Source organism: Macaca thibetana, chromosome 3, assembly GCF_024542745.1.
Source record: "Macaca thibetana thibetana isolate TM-01 chromosome 3, ASM2454274v1, whole genome shotgun sequence".
Classification (NCBI taxonomy): domain Eukaryota; kingdom Metazoa; phylum Chordata; class Mammalia; order Primates; family Cercopithecidae; genus Macaca; species Macaca thibetana.
Genome location: NC_065580.1, coordinates 163,182,779 through 163,198,833, shown reverse-complemented (window position 1 = coordinate 163,198,833; position 16,055 = coordinate 163,182,779). Strand labels below are relative to the sequence as shown.

The following is a 16,055-nucleotide window of genomic DNA, read 5'->3' as shown; positions in this document are numbered from 1 at the left end:
GTGCTCTGTGTTTCTCCCCTTTTTCATTGGAGTTTAATTTCCTTTTTACAAAGCCCCTGCAGTAGTAGCAAATGTTATTTAAAGCATTGTGATTGCATGAGGTCATGGAGTAGTCCATATACACAGAACCCTGGTCCTCCTGTACAGTGAGTATTTGCTGGCTCATCTGTATGTCCTTTCCCCGGTTCCTGTTTAGGTCCCCAAGCAAGAACTATTCTTATGCAATCAAGTTTACCACAGGCTCAGCTGGCTTCAATATGGTAAGGAATGAAAAGTTCTTTGGTTTGGATAAAGTGGAAACTTGCTTAGATTGATGTGGCCTCATGGGTTTTAGATTAATACCGCTTTTTTATGGGGGAATATGTAGAATTTGCTTAATTTCAATGAGTTGTAATGATTGCCTCTTTTTTAATACTATTTCCTGTCTCGATTTTGAAAAATACAAAAGCGGTCGGGCACGGTGGCTCACGCCTGTAATCCTAGCATTCTGGAAGGCTGAGGAGGGCAGATCATGGGGTCAGGAGATCGAGACCATCCTGGCTAACATGGTGAAGCCCCGCCTCTACTAAAAATACAAAAAAAATTAGCCAGGCGTGGTGGCGGGGCCTGTAGTCCCAGCTGCTCAGGAGGCTGAGGCAGGAGAATGGCATGAACCTGGAAGGCGGGGCTTGCAGTGAGCCGAGATTGTGCCACTGCACTCCAGCCTGGGCGACAGAGTCAGACTCCGTCTCAAAAAAAAAAAGCAGATTAATGCAATAAGTTCTCAAGAAGTGATAATACAACTTAACAGTTCTCAACTCATGACCAATCTTGGCTCTCCCTTTCTTTTTTTGAGACGGAGTTTCACCCTTGTTGCCCGGGCTGGAGTGCAGTGGCATGATACCGGCTCACTGCAACCTCTGCCTCCCGGGTTCAAGCGATTCTCCTGCCTCAGCTCCCGAGTAGCTGGGATTACAGGCATGCACCACCGCGCCCGGCTAATTTTGTATTTTTAGTATAGACTGGGTTTCTCCATGTTGGTCAGGCTGGTCTTGAACTCCCAACCTCAGGTGATCCGCCCGCCTCAGCCTCCCAAAGTGCTGGGATTACAGGCGTGAGCCACCATGCCCAGCCTCTTTGATTATTTTAAGCCAAATCTTAGTTATTATATAATTTCTGCTGCAAATATTTTAGCTCGTATCTTCAAAAGAGAGGGATTTTCCTTTTTAAATTTATTATTATTATTATTTTTGAGATGGAGTTTCATTCTTTCATCCAGACTGGAGTGCAGTGGTGCCATCTTGGCTCACTGTAACCTCCACTTCCCAGGTTCAACCTATTCTCCTGCCTCAGCCTCCTTAGTAGCTGGGATTACAGGCATGAACCCCCACGCTTGCCTAATTTTTATATTTTTAGTAGAGATGGGGTTTTGCCATGGTGGCCAGGTTGGTCTTGAACTCCTGACCTCAGATGATCTGCCCACCTTATCCTCCCAAAATGCTGAGATTACAGGGGTGAGCCACTGCGCCTGACCGATTTTCTTTTTGCCATAGTCCTAATACCAATAGCTCACCTAAATTTTTTAGTAGTCATCCTTATCATTCATCAGGTAGTGTTCAAATTCCTTAGATTGCCTCAAAATGGTTTTATAGTTTATTTGTTCAAATCAGGACTGAAATAAGCCTATATTTTGCAATACTTAATTGTTCCATCTTGTATGTCTCCTTTAATTTATAAATTTCCCCTTGTCTTATTCTCTGCTTCTTTTCTCAAGTCCCCCAGGCCACCCCAAAGAAAAACAAACAAACAAACTCTGTTAAAAACAAACCAGATCATTTGTCCTATAGTTTCTTAATGGCTTAACTTTTGAAGATTGCATCACTGTGGGATGGTCTAATTTGTTTCTGTATTTCCTGTAAATTGGTAATTAGATATAGAGCAAAGTTTCTCAACCCCAGCATTACTGACATTTTGGGCCCGATAAATCTTCGTTGTGGGGGGATGTCCTGTATAGTGTAGGATGTTCAGTAGCATCTCCGGCCACTCCTCACTAGATGCTAGATGCCAGTAGCATGAGCTCCACACCCAGCATGACAATCAGAAATGTCTCCAGACTTTGATAGATGTGCCTTGGGGTACAAAATCATCCCTGGTTGAGAAGTGCGGGTCAGATTTGATTTTTTTGTTTTTGTTGTTTTGTTTTTGATAAGACTCTGCCAGAGAGGTCTCTGCGTACTTTCCTTAAGAGGCACATAATGTCTCTATTGTGTGATGATTTTGAATAGCTATCGATGAGCATTGCCTAGGTCCTACAGGCTTCCTAAAATTTAAATGTTAACCAGAATGGTTTCTTAAGAAGTGTGCGTGTTATAGCTATATGTTGGTGATTATCCCTGGAAAATAAACCTTGTCTACAAAGCTCACTGCAAAGTTCGTGATTTTCTTGCAGGCCACGTTGATATGGTTGTTTCACAAATGATCAAGCTCTAATGCAGCTCCCTTTGCCCTTCTCTTCCCTTCTGTTTTATATGGAAGAGCTTGCCTTTGGCAGTAGACTAGACCAGTTAATATACATCTTATATCTTTGACACACCCAGACCTCTTTAAATCTGGGTATTGAACAGTATCCTGGGACCCCCTGAAATACAAACTTAAGATCTGGCATTAATGGAGGTTGGTTGACAATTTATTAGGTTGTGTTGTTCTCATGATACCAGATTATATTGAAATGTTTATTTTAAATTTTTCATGTATAACTCATCCGATTTGAGAAAAACACTTGAGGCTTCTCCTGTTAGAATGTTATATTCTGCTACTACACACTACAAAAGATATTTTATTTAAATGCTTATAATCATAATTTAGGCAAGTGTGATGAAAAAACAAGTAAGAATTTCAACTACCTTCTAACTGGTTTACCTAGGACTGGCTGATGGTGAGACACAAAAAGGAACAGAGAATAAGAAGGAGCGGGCAGGGGTTTCATTTTATTTCAATTGCATTTCTTTTTAAAACTGGGTGTCTTGCATATGGGAAGGGCAAAACTAGAGGAACCAAAAAGAAATCAGCAGTTGCCAGGGGCTGGGGGCAAAGGAGGGAGTTGCTACAAAGAGACATGGAATTTTAGGCTAAACTGACAGTATTCTGTATGTTGTGGTTCATATTTGTCAAAACTCTCAGACTTATACTTTAGAAGGTGTGCACGCTACTTTATGGAAATTATAACAATAAAAAAAAGTTTATAGCACCTAAAGAAATTTCAGAATTAAGAAGGTTTCTTAATTTTTGGCATTGGCAAAGCCAGTTTACCATTGCATTTGTCCTGTTGACATTCTAGTGAACGGATGTGTTGTCATGTGTCTTCTTTTGACTGTCCAGAAATTGTTAAGTAAAATCACATTCTTGGACTTGCTAGGAAAATGTTTTCTGTAATTAGCTACTTGGGCAAGTTCATTATGAAGAATGATGGAGTCATTATGAAGAATGATGGAGATTGAATCCTGAGATTGAGGAAGATAAAACACTTTGACTCTGTGGCTGGAGTTCATAAAGATCCACCCTGCAGTCCTAGATTAAGGGGTGGTGGCCAGCTACGCCCAGTGGGCCGAATCTGGCCTGCATCTGTTTTTGTGAAGAAAATTTTTATTGTACAAACAGCCATGCCCATTCATTTATGTGTTTGTATGGCTACTTTCCTGCCAAAATGACAGTTCAGTAGGATAGGGATTGTATGTCTTATAAACTATAAAATATTTACTACCTGACCCTTTACTGATAGTTTATCATTTCCTGGTCTAGAGCAGAACATTTGATGATACAGAGCTGGGTGTGGTGGCTTATGCCTATTATCCCAGCGATTTGGTAGGCTCACTTGAGGCCAGGAGAGATCAAGACCAGCCTGGGCAACACAGTGAGACCCCCATCTTTATAAAATATTTTAAAAATTAGCTAGGCATGGTGGCGCACACCTTGTAATCTCACTATTTGGAAGGCTGAGGCAGGAGGATCACTTAAACCCGGAAAGACTGTCGTGAACTATGATCATGACTGCAGTGAGGCTGCAGTGAACTATGATCATGTCATTGCACATCCGCCTGGGTAACAGAGTGAGAGCTCACCTCTTTAAAAAGATACGTGGAATATGAGTGTGTTATATTTTAAATATGCAAAGGTTGGGGAATAGTATCATTATAATCATAGCGTTTGTTGAATGAGGAACACTGTCCCAGCTACTTGTAATTTTATCTTTGTAACAGTATGAAGTAGGTACTATTTTGACAAGCTGAGGGACAAAGAGACTCAGTTGGCCTGTGGTCAGTAAGAAAACAGAACTTTTAAATCACTCATGAATAGTAAAAAGCATGAATTTTCATGAAACTGGATTACAGCGAACTTTTTGTTGAATAGGAATCTTTCTGACATTGATCAAGATGGAAAACTTACAGCAGAAGAATTTATCCTGGCAATGCACCTCATTGATGTAGCTATGTCTGGCCAACCACTGCCACCTGTCCTGCCTCCAGAATACATTCCACCTTCCTTTAGGTAAGGAACATTGGCTCTGATCAGAAATTGTGTGTAGAGTATATGAATTCCAAACTTGGCTTTATTGACTTATGTGTCTTACCTGATTTTCATCCCTGACAAGGAAACTAAGTATTCGTGAATTCTAGAGACTCTTATCTAGATCTATGTTAATCTTGGGCCCATTCTGTTCTCCAGAGTACTTGTAGTATATTAGTGAAACAATGAAGTAAGACATCAAAAGATTGTTGATTTTGTACCAACCTATGTCATCAATGCTTACCAGAAATTTTCACGACAGATGCCAGCAGCAAAAGAGAAACTGCATGAGCATGTGCATAGAGAAGAAACCAAGGAGATCACACCTGTAAATTCCACACATTTCAGTGGTAACAAAAGCTGCTAGCAATATAGAAATTATAATCAGGAAGACAATTAAAGAAAATTACCCTGGACTGAAAGAAAGTCTCAGTAAAGATGGCAAGAGAGTCACCTGAGGTCCAGTATTATGACTGGCATCCACGTTTACATCCATTCCTGCATGCACACGCTGTCCAGGACAGCTCTGTCTTCTGGCTTTGAACATTAAAAACTGAATATGAGATCTTGCAAATACAAAGGAGAATGAAAGAAAGATTAGGATTTCTGTCCTGAGTCCTCAAACTGCAGGAAGGACTGGGGCAAAATCCCCTTTAAATGAAGAGAAATAGAGCCATTACTGTCAGCACACACGTGGTACAGGAGCAAGCTGAGGAAACTGTGACAATGTAGGAAGCAACAGGTAGCTGAGGCACTTTGTGAAATCCCACAACTGCAACATTGGGCTGATAATAAATGCGTAAAAAGGATTGGGAGACTGTTTAAACACAGCAAAGTTAAAAGTGTAAAGTGGGCCGAGTGGTGCGGTGACTCACTCCTGTAATTCCAGCACTTTGGGAGGCCAAGGCGGGTGGATCACCTTAGGTCAGGAGTTGGAGACCATCCTGGCCAGCATAGTGAAATCCCGTCTCTACTAAAAATACAAAAATTAGCCGGACATGGTGGCAGGAACCTGTAATCCCAACTACTTGGGAGACTGAGGTAGGAGAATTGCTTGAACCCGGGAGGCAGAGGTTATGGTGAGCTGAGATTGCACCATTGCACCCCAGCCTGGGGGACAAGAGTGAGACTTTGTCTCAAAATAAATAAATAAATAAATAAATAAATAAAAGTGTAAAGTGAAAGAAATTAGTAAACAAAGTGATTTGTTTTACGAACTGTAAAGTATAGACATTGCATGTGTTTCTTAGGGGGTGAAATGGAGAGACTGGAAAGGGAAGAGAGATGCTCCCAGTGAGTTGAGCTGCTGATCTTCTCTTGGAGGAATTTAAGGTCACTTGAGAGGGCAATGGAAATAGCAGCTCCCACTTAGTGCTCACCATGTCCCAGGCATTGTTCTTACCACTTTTTGATTATTAACTACTTTCATCCTTTGGGATTATTTCAATTTTGGTGGTGATTCCTAAACAAGCTTGGCACTGAGTCTGATGACATTCAAATATTCATTAAAAAACTCTTTGTAAATAGAGAAGACCAAATCTTTATCTCTTCTGTACTATAAATGAAATTTGCTCATGGTATGGTAAAATCTTTAAAAATTCTTCTTTATAACTTGTCCACCTCCACCCAGACAGCTCTGTCTGAATGCATTTTTCTTTTTCCCCACAATTGCAGAAGAGTTCGATCTGGCAGTGGTATATCTGTCATAAGCTCAACATCTGTAGATCAGAGGCTACCAGAGGAACCAGTTTTAGAAGATGAACAACAACAATTAGAAAAGAAATTACCTGGTAAGGCAGCCTTTATATTGAGTTAAATCATTTAGATTAAATGAAATTAGAGATTTCCTATCTCTAATTCAAACCTTTACAAAGAGGTAAACATAAATTTAGTTTTTGACATTTTTGCCTTGTAACTTAACTGACCTTAGTCAGAGATATTGTTACTTGTGGATTTGGGTCTGGATGGAGAAATAAGAACATTATGCACTCTGCTAATGCACTGTTGTTCTAACTTGTAACTTGAAATCTGATTATAAAACTGCTACACAAAAATTATGTAAATATTATCCATAGAATATACAGCACTAAAAATTGATGAGTATTAAGGTGATTGCTTAATACCACCAGTGCAGAAATAGAAAGTCAAATCATCTACTGTTATTTTCTCATGTTGTTATAAGAGAATTGGAAATTCCTTAATTACAGGAACCTATTTTAAATTTAATGTGAACCTGTTTTATTTTATTTTGTTTTTTGAGACAGAGTCTTACTCTGTCACCCAGGCTGGAGTGCAGTGGCGCAATGTAGGCTCACTGCAACCTTCGCCTCCCAGGTTCAAGCGATTCTCCTGCCTCACCCTCTGCAGTAGTTGGGACTACAGGCATGTGCACCACGCCCGGCTAATTTTTGTATTTCTAGTAGAGACAGGGTTTCACCATGTTGGCCAGGCTGATCTTGAACTCCTGACCTCAAGTGATCCACCTACCTCGGCCTCCCAAAGTGCTGGGATTACAGGCGTGAGTTACTGCGCCCGGCCTGAACCTATTTTAAATAGTCCTCATTTACAGTGATAAATCCTTCATACTATTAAAATATTCTAAGGTGGCTATGAATTATTAATGGTGAGATGATAATGATACTAAGAAGCAAATGAAATTATGGAGTCTTTTATGATAAGTACTTTGTCGGTGTCATTTTGCTGCATTTAAGATGCTCAGCAGTTAATTGGTCTGGTCAGAACACTAGCTGTCCCAGTTTATTGTCTGAACTAAATTACCCTTTGTTCACTGATGAAATACTATTGGATATATTCTGTGTGCAAGGCTGCATGTTGAGCAAAGAATCTAAATGCTAATACATGGTTCATACTCTCTAGAAACTTTAAAATGTATTAGAGGATTTAAGATATCCATATAAGCAATCACTTAAGCAGTACGTGAGTGGGATAAATTCCTGGAGAGTATTATAGATGCACAACAGACCTCACTTATGGTTGGTTGGTGTAGACTGGGGAAGATATGAGGAATTAAATGTCTGTGGAAGAGGTCACAGTTGAGTTGAGACTTCAAGATGAATAGGGTCACCACAAGTGGAAGTGAGAATATTTCAGGTTTTGGTCACAATGAGAATCAAGTTTCAATGGCAAATAAGGACAGGAATGCTTGGAATGCAGAATTTTCTTTTTCCGTTTTTAGTAGACATTCATTTAAAAATTTGAACAGGAAACAACATTATCAGAGATTTCATTTGTGCATTCATTCTTTCAACAGCCATTTATTGTATGCCTTCTACGTACTAGGAATATTGCCAGATGCTGGAATTAAAAAGATATATAGAGACTTGGAGAGTTTTTTAAATTGAGATGAGATTCACATAATACAAAATGTACAGTTCAGTGGCTGTCTTAGTCTTTTTGGGCTGCCATAACAAAATAGCATAGACGGGGTGGCTTGAGTAGCAGGAATTTTCTCTCTCACCGTCCTGGAGGCTGGAAGTCCAAGATCACAGTGTGCAGGTTTGGTTCCCAGTGAGGGCCCTCTTCCCGGCATGCACACAGCAGCCTTCACTTTTTTTTTGCTCACATGGGATTTCCTTGGTTCATGCATGCAGAGAGAGACAGCGCTCTCTCTCTCTCTCTCCTCTCTATCTCTGTCCCTGCCTTTTTTTTTTTTTTTTTTTTTTTTTTTTTGAGACAGTGTTTTACTCTTACTGCCCAGGCTGGAGTGCAGTGGCGTAATCTTGGCTCACTGCAACCTCCGCCTCCTGGGTTCAAGCGATTCTCCTGCCTCAACCTCCCAAGTAGCTGGGATTACACGTATGCGCCACCACACCAGCAGATTTGGTATTTTTAGTAGAGATGGGGTTTCACCGTGTTGGTCAGGCTGGTCTCGAACTCCTCACTTCAGGTGATCCACCCGCCTCGCTCTCCCAAAGTGCTGGGATTACAGGTGTGAGCCACTGCGCACGGCCGTCCCCGTCTTTTTATAAGGAAATTAATTTATCATAAGGGCCCCACTCTTACAGCTAATTGTTTGTTTTTTGTTTTTGTTTTTTTTTTTTGAGACGGAGTTTTGCTCTTGTGTCCCAGGCTGGAGTGCAATGGTGTGATGCCAGCTCACCGCAACCTCTGCCCCCCGGATTCAAGCGATTCTTCTGCCTCGGCCTCCCAAGTAGCTGGGACTACAGGCATGCGCCACCACGCCTGGCTAATTTTTTATTTTAAGTAGAGACAGGGTTTTTCCATGTTGGTCAGGCTGGTCTGAAATACCTGACCTCTGGTGATCTGCCTGCCTCAGCCTCCCAAAGTGCTGGGATTACAGGCGTGAGCCACCACGCCTGGCCAGCTAATCTAATCTTAACCTTCCAGAGGCTCCATCTCCAAATATCACATTAGGGTAATTAGGGCTTAAAAGTATGGATTTTGGTGAGGTGGCACAAACATTCAGTTCCTAACAATGGCATTTAGTGCACCCACAGTGTCTTGCAGTCACAACCTCTCTCTTGTCCCAAGATACTTTCCTTACCCCAAAACAAAACTCCATATCCATCATTCCCTCCAGCCTGTGGCAACCACCAATCTGCTTTCTGTCTCTTGGGATTTACCTATTGTGGATATTTCATATAAATTGAATCATGTATGACTGTTTATAACTGACATCTTTCACTTGGCACAATATTTTTGAGATTCATCCACCTTGCAGATGTATCACCTTACATCATCCCTTTCTGTGGTAGGGGGACTTTGAAATTTTTTTTTTTTTTTTTAAGATGGAGTCTACTCTCGTCACCCAGGCTGGAGTGCAGTGGCACAATCTTGGCTCACTGTAACCTCTGCCTCCCAGCTTTAAGCGATTCTCCTGTCTCAGCCTCCCAAGTAGCTGGGATTATAGGTGCCTGCCACCATACCCGGCTAATTTTTTTGTATTTTTAGTAGAGACGGGGTTTCACCATGTTGGCCAGGCTGGTCCCAAACTCCTGACCTCAGGTGATCTGCCCACCTCAGCCTCCCAAAGTGCTGGGATTACAGGTGTGAGCCACTGCACCCAGCCAGGACTTTGAACTTTAAGTATCAGAATAGAGGACACCGTTTCCTCTGAAATTACCAAAGGTGAGCAAGGAAACCAATACATACTTGCCCTCTTTCATCTCTAATCGCTGACTACAGTATGTGAAGGAAGTCTGTCTAAAGCAGTGAAGTCCAAACAGGAATGTGGGAAGAAGCCAAAGAAGGATGCTCACAGCTGCAGATCTCAAGGCAGAGTGAGAAGTGATGGTTCTTAGATGTGGACCAGGGACTGGCATGCTGCACAGGGTGGCAATGAACACTCCCCTGGCCGGGGTTGGTACCAAGGAGAATTGCGTGAGGCCGACACAGAAATGAAATAGACACTGCTGAGGATAGTAAGGGACGCGGATGATGGGATTGTAGAAAATGTAGAAATAAAATGGACATAAACAAAGTATTAGAGAAAAAATGATAGAACCGAGTAATCATTTCTAAATTTATAATTGATGTATCAAAGAAGGAAACTGAATAGTGGGTTAGAAAAAATTGTTGACTGACTGTGATCTCTGTAGGGATAAGGACACAGCTTGTTCTTCAGTGTGAAAAGCTCACCTTTAGCTCTGCTTTGAGAAGTCTTGTTAGAATACAGGACTCATCAGCACAGTTATAAGACAAGGGGAAGGAGGGAGAGAGGCAGAGACTCATGATCCAGAAGAGAGGGGGTTAATTCCTAAGGCAAGCTCATGGGAAGAAGGGAAAGGATGGAGTAACAGGGAAGGAAAGGAGTCTGGGTAGTGATGTAGAACTGCTAGATAAGGGTCTTTTAGAAACAGTGTTTGGCGTGGAGGAGAAGACACAAGCAGAGAGGTTAGGCAAAGGGGGTTTTTATTGTGCTCATTAACAAGGACACAGAAGCTTAGGGAGTTCTGAGTTTGGGTTTGTACTACAAGTTTCAAATACACTGGTGAGTTTTCCTTTGAAAAGAGTATGTTGAAAATCATGAGCTTTCATAGTTGCTGTGTTCCTTGTCTGAAGTAACGTTTGAAGATAAGAAGAGGGAGAACTTTGAACGTGGCAACCTGGAACTGGAGAAACGAAGGCAAGCTCTCCTGGAGCAGCAGCGCAAAGAGCAGGAGCGCCTGGCCCAGCTGGAGCGGGCAGAGCAGGAGAGGAAGGAGCGTGAGCGCCAGGAGCAAGAGCGCAAAAGACAACTGGAACTGGAGAAGCAACTGGAAAAGCAGCGGGAGCTAGAACGGCAGAGAGAGGAGGAAAGGAGGAAGGAAATTGAGAGGCGAGAGGTAAGCAGGCGAAAGTGGAGCCACCCCGAGTTAGTGTGCAATTACCCCCTTTCAGAATTATCCAAGTGATCTATTCATGCCATCTTTGTCTTTTTACAGTTCAGTAGTTTTAGTATATTCCCAAAGCTGTGCAGCCATCATCCCTAATTCCAGAACATTTTCATCACTCCAGCTCCTTACCCATTAAGCAGCTACTCCCCATTTCTTTCTCCCTCCAGCTCCTGTCTATCATTAATTTACTTTCTGTTTTTCTAGATTTACCTATTCAGGACATTTTTTATAAATGGAATCATCAATATATGGACTTTTGTTTCTGGCTTTCATTTAGCATGATGTTTTCAAGTTTTATCCACATTGTAAAATGAATCAGTCCTTTATTCCTGTTTATGGCTGAGTAATATTTTATTATATGGGTATACCATGTTTTTTAATTCATTCAGCAGTTGATGGTCATTGTGGCTGTTATAAACAATGCTGTTATGAACATTAATGTACAAGTTTTTGATGATACAATTTTGTAACAAACCACTGATACCAGTTACGTGTTTTTCCAAACTGTTTTCTCTGTATACACCTATATAAAAATATAAAGGTTTATATGGTGGAGAGTATAAGGGTTGTGCAATTTTTTAAAAAACCACTGTAATAGTGTCATACCAATTACATTGTTCTGCAACCTTCCTTTTGTTTGTTTGTTTGTTTGAGACAGAGTCTCACTCTGTCACTTCCAGGCTGGAGTGCAGTGGCGTGATCTCAGCTTACTGCAACCTCTGCCTCCTGGGTTCAAGCGATTCTCCTGCCTCAGCCTCCTGAGTAGCTGGGATTACAGGTGCCCACCACAACACCCAGCTAATATTTCATATTTTTGGTAGAGATTAGGTTTCACCATGTTGGTTAGGCTGATCTCGAACTCCTGACCTCAGGTGATCCGCCCGCCTCAGCCTCCCAAAGTGCTGGGATTACAGGCATGAGCCACTGCACCCGGCCTGTGCAACCTTCTTTTTAAACTCTTTTAAAAATATGTGTGGGACATCCTCCCTATATTCTATGGAAGTCTTCATAAATTTAGCACCATACCTGGAAAGGGACTAAGCCAATCTTGTCTCTCTTTCCAATTTTAGTACATTACTGCAGAAGCAACACATAATTCTCTCATGTTAATGGAATAATAAAAATGAGGAATTTTTCGATATAAAAAAATAGCCTGAGTGCCATGCCTCAAGTCTGTAATCCCAGCCCTTTGGGAGGCTGAGGAGGGATGATCACTTGAGGCCAGTAGTTGGAGGGCCACTGCATTCCAGCTGGGGTGACAGAGCAAGACCCTGTCTCAAAAAAAAGAAAGAAACGAAACTTATAGCCATAACTCCTTTTTTTTTGAGACAGAGTCTCACTCTGTCGCCCAGGCTGGAGTTAAATAATAATTTCTCTTTTGGTGGAGTAAAATCAACTTTTGTTTGTTTTTGTTCAGGGGTGTTTTAGTTTGATTTTACTACATAAAGAAACTTTCCTTCTTGGTGTGTCAGTAAGAAGGAGCACTTTTAGTTAGTACATCAAGCATTCTTGAAGGTATAAAGAATGGAATTCTAATGGGGAAATGATCCTGTCATCTTACATAAATATAATATTACATAAATATAATAGCCAGCTCTGTATATTCCCTTTATTCCCATAGAAGGAATACCGTATTTTTATAAGTTACTTTTTGTTTTGTAATGTGATTTCTTGTAATGTTTATTAATCCCTAAAAGGAAGGACTTACTAGATGTCACTTTTGTGAAGAGACATTGTGTAGTGTAAGAACTGAAAAATTAGTTATTTGTCTCTTTGTAAATGTCACAGGCTGCAAAACGGGAACTTGAAAGGCAACGACAACTTGAGTGGGAACGGAATCGAAGGCAAGAACTACTAAATCAAAGAAACAAAGAACAAGAGGACATAGTTGTACTGAAAGCAAAGAAAAAGACATTGGAATTTGAATTAGAAGCTCTAGTGAGTGAAGTTTGGTTATACTTTGGAAACATACTAAGATGGAACCATTAAAAACAGTAATAATTTTTAATTACTCTTTCATTTGTTCAAGAATGATAAAAAGCATCAACTAGAAGGGAAACTTCAAGATATCAGATGTCGATTGACCACCCAAAGGCAAGAAATTGAGAGCACAAACAAATCTAGAGAGTTGAGAATTGCCGAAATCACCCATCTACAGCAACAATTACAGGTGAGGAAATATGCCTCTTAAATGCCATTAAACTGGCATCCTTTTCTCTAATTCATTTCATTTACTTATTTATTCAGTAAACATTAAGTAACTATCTTGTATTAGGCACTGGGAAGCAAAAATGAAGTAGACAGGGTCCTTGTGTGAAAAGTAGCCTGTCAAGGAGACAGACTCAGCAGATGTTTATTGAGCACTGCTTTGGGCCAGATGCTTTTGCAGTTTCTGAGGCTACAGCAGGGACAGACACTCTGTCTTCTGGGAGCTTACCCTCTCTGTTTGCCGGAGGAACAGAGACTAACAAAATAAAGTGTGTACTGTATTAGAAGATGAAAAGTGCTAGGGAGAGTGAGTAGGGAAGGGAATAGAGAGTCCTAGGGATAAGAAAGGTTGTGATTTTAACTAAGGTAGCCAAGACAGGTCTTTCTGGATGGTGACATTTGAGCAGAGACTTGAAATTAATGATAGGCTAAGCCATGTGGGTATCTGGCAGAGCAAGATCTAGGCAGAGAAATAGCAGTGCCAAAGTCCTGAGGCCATGGCAGGACTCTTGAGATGCCAGTTACAGCAAGGAGACTACTGGTTAGAGCAGGTGGGAGCTGGATCACACAGAACCTGTAGTCCAACAGGACTTTGGCTTTACTGTGATAATTATAATAAATAAGTACACTTAAGTATTTTAGGGGGTCATATGAGAGCTATACGTATAGTAAATAGTTGGAGACGCACAGAGCACTATTAGTAGTTCTGTCTTCATTTTAAACCCTATCCAAAGTTGTTATGATATAACCTGGTTTGGTATCAAGTGTTGAACATCAAATTCATGTAAATGTTGCCTGCAGATGATCATATTTGTCTGTGACTCTTTTATGTCAGACTTTTTCTCAGCATGATGTTTTTGAGATATATCCATGTTATTGAGTGAATGACTCCTTTGTTTCTTTTCATCACAGAGTAGTGTTTCCTTATATGTTCATTCACCTATTGGTTGATATTCAGGTTCTTTCCAGTTTGGAACTTTTATGAATAAAACTGCAGTGAGCATTTATGTACAAGTCTTTATGCGGAAATGGTTTATTTCTCTTGGGTAAATTTTTAGGAACGGAACTACCATGTCATATAAGTATATATTTAACCCCATAAGAAACTGTCAGGCCGGGCACAGTGGCTCACACCTGTAAACCCAATACTTTGAGAGGGCAAGGTAGGAGGATTGCTTGAGCCCAGGAATTTGAGACCAGCCTGGGCAACATCTCTACATTAAAAAAATTTAAAAATTAGCTGGCATGGGGGCATTCACCTGTAGTACCTGCCTGAGGCAGGAGGACCACTTGAGCCCAAGAGATGGAGGATGCAGTGAGCTATGATTGAGCCACTGACAGCCTGGGCCACAGACTGAGACCCTGTTCAAAAAAAAAAAAAGAGAGAAGAGAAAGAAAAGCAAGAGAACTGTCAAACTGCACAGAGTTTGTACCATTTTACATTCTGATCATTTAATTTGTATTTCCCTGAAGGCTAATGATGTTGGGAATCATCTTACATGTTTATTGGCGAGTATCTTTTACTGTGTATCTTTGTTGAAGTGTCTGAACAAATCTTTTGCCCATTTTTTATTGGGCTGTTTGTCTTACTATTTATTTGTAAAAGTTCTTTTTATGTTCTTAACAAGTCATTTGTCAGATACATGTTTTGCAAATATTTTCTCCCAATCTGGATTGGGTTTAATTTTTGTAATGGTATTTTTTAAAGGGCAGAAGTTTTAAATTTTGATAAAGTTCAGTTTACCATTTTTTTTCTTTTGGTGTTCATGCTTTTTATGTTCTATCTAAGAAATCTTTGACTACCCCATGATTGCAGATATTTTATTTTCTTCTAGAAGTTTTTGGGGTTTAAAAAAATTAGTTTTAAGTTTTTATAAATTGCAAAAAAACTTTAAAATTTTAAGTTTCATAGTTGTATCTTATATGTTTAGGTCTATGAGCTATTTCAAGTTGATTTTTGCATATAGGGTAAAGGTTGAGGTTTTTTTTTTTTTTTTACATACTGATACACAGTTGTTATAACACGATTTATTAAAAACACTGTCTTTTCTCCCATTGAGTTACCTTGGTAGCTTGTTGAAAATCGGTTAAACATATTTGTAATGGTCTATTCTGGACTCTATTCTGTTCTTTAGATCTGTCTGTCCTTTACCAGTATCTCACTCTGTCGATACCTAATTTTTGAAGTCAGGTGATACGAATTCTCTGTTATTGTTCTTCTTTTTTTCAGAATTGTTTTTGGTTATTCTAGGTCCTTAACATTTCCATGTACATTTTAGAATCAGCTTACCAGACATGCTTGGAATTTTGTTGGAATTCCATTGAATTTATAAGTCAATTTGGGAAGATTTGGCATCTTAGCAATAGTAAATCTATGGCATAAATCTCTGTTTAGGTTGTTATAAATTTCACTCAGCAATGTTTTGTAGTTTGCCGTGTCTAAGTCTTGTACATACTTTGTAAAGTTTATCCCTGAGTATTTTGTGGCTTTCGATGCTATCGTATATTGCATATTTTTATTTTAGTTTCCAGTTGTTTGGTGCCAGTATATGGAAATAGAACTTATTTTTGTATATTGACCTTATATCTATGATTGCTTAACTAACTTTCTTTGTGTGTCTTACTTTGTTGACCAGAACCTCCCATACTGTATTGGATAGAAGTGGGAAGAGCCTTGTTCCCTCTCGATGAAGGAAAGCTCTCTCACCATTGAGTATAGTGTTAACCAGGGTTCTTGTAAATGCCTTTTATCAGGTTGATGGACTTCCCTTTTTGCTGAGGGTTTTTATGATGAATGGGTGTTGAATTAGATCATATGTTTTTTCCCGCATCTATTGAGATAAGTATTATGTTTTTTCTTTCTTATTTTGTTAATATGATGAAATACATGGATTGCCATTTGAATGTTAAATCAGCCTTCCGTTCTTGGGATAAACCACTTTTGATCAT

The 16,055-nt window shown here is 40.1% G+C and overlaps 1 protein-coding gene across 9 annotated transcripts in view; it reads left to right on the top strand.

Moving 5' to 3' along the window:
• ITSN1 (intersectin 1) overlaps positions 1-16,055 on the top strand; it is a 254,134-nt gene that overhangs the window by 115,353 nt on the left and 122,726 nt on the right. For all 9 annotated transcript variants that reach the window (XM_050784632.1, XM_050784630.1, XM_050784631.1 and 6 more), the window contains exons 9-14: positions 197-260; positions 4,387-4,524; positions 6,217-6,332; positions 10,585-10,847; positions 12,687-12,836; positions 12,928-13,068. In XM_050784632.1, the coding sequence (XP_050640589.1) occupies positions 197-260; positions 4,387-4,524; positions 6,217-6,332; positions 10,585-10,847; positions 12,687-12,836; positions 12,928-13,068 (872 nt within the window). The remainder of the gene's footprint in view (positions 1-196; positions 261-4,386; positions 4,525-6,216; positions 6,333-10,584; positions 10,848-12,686; positions 12,837-12,927; positions 13,069-16,055) is intronic.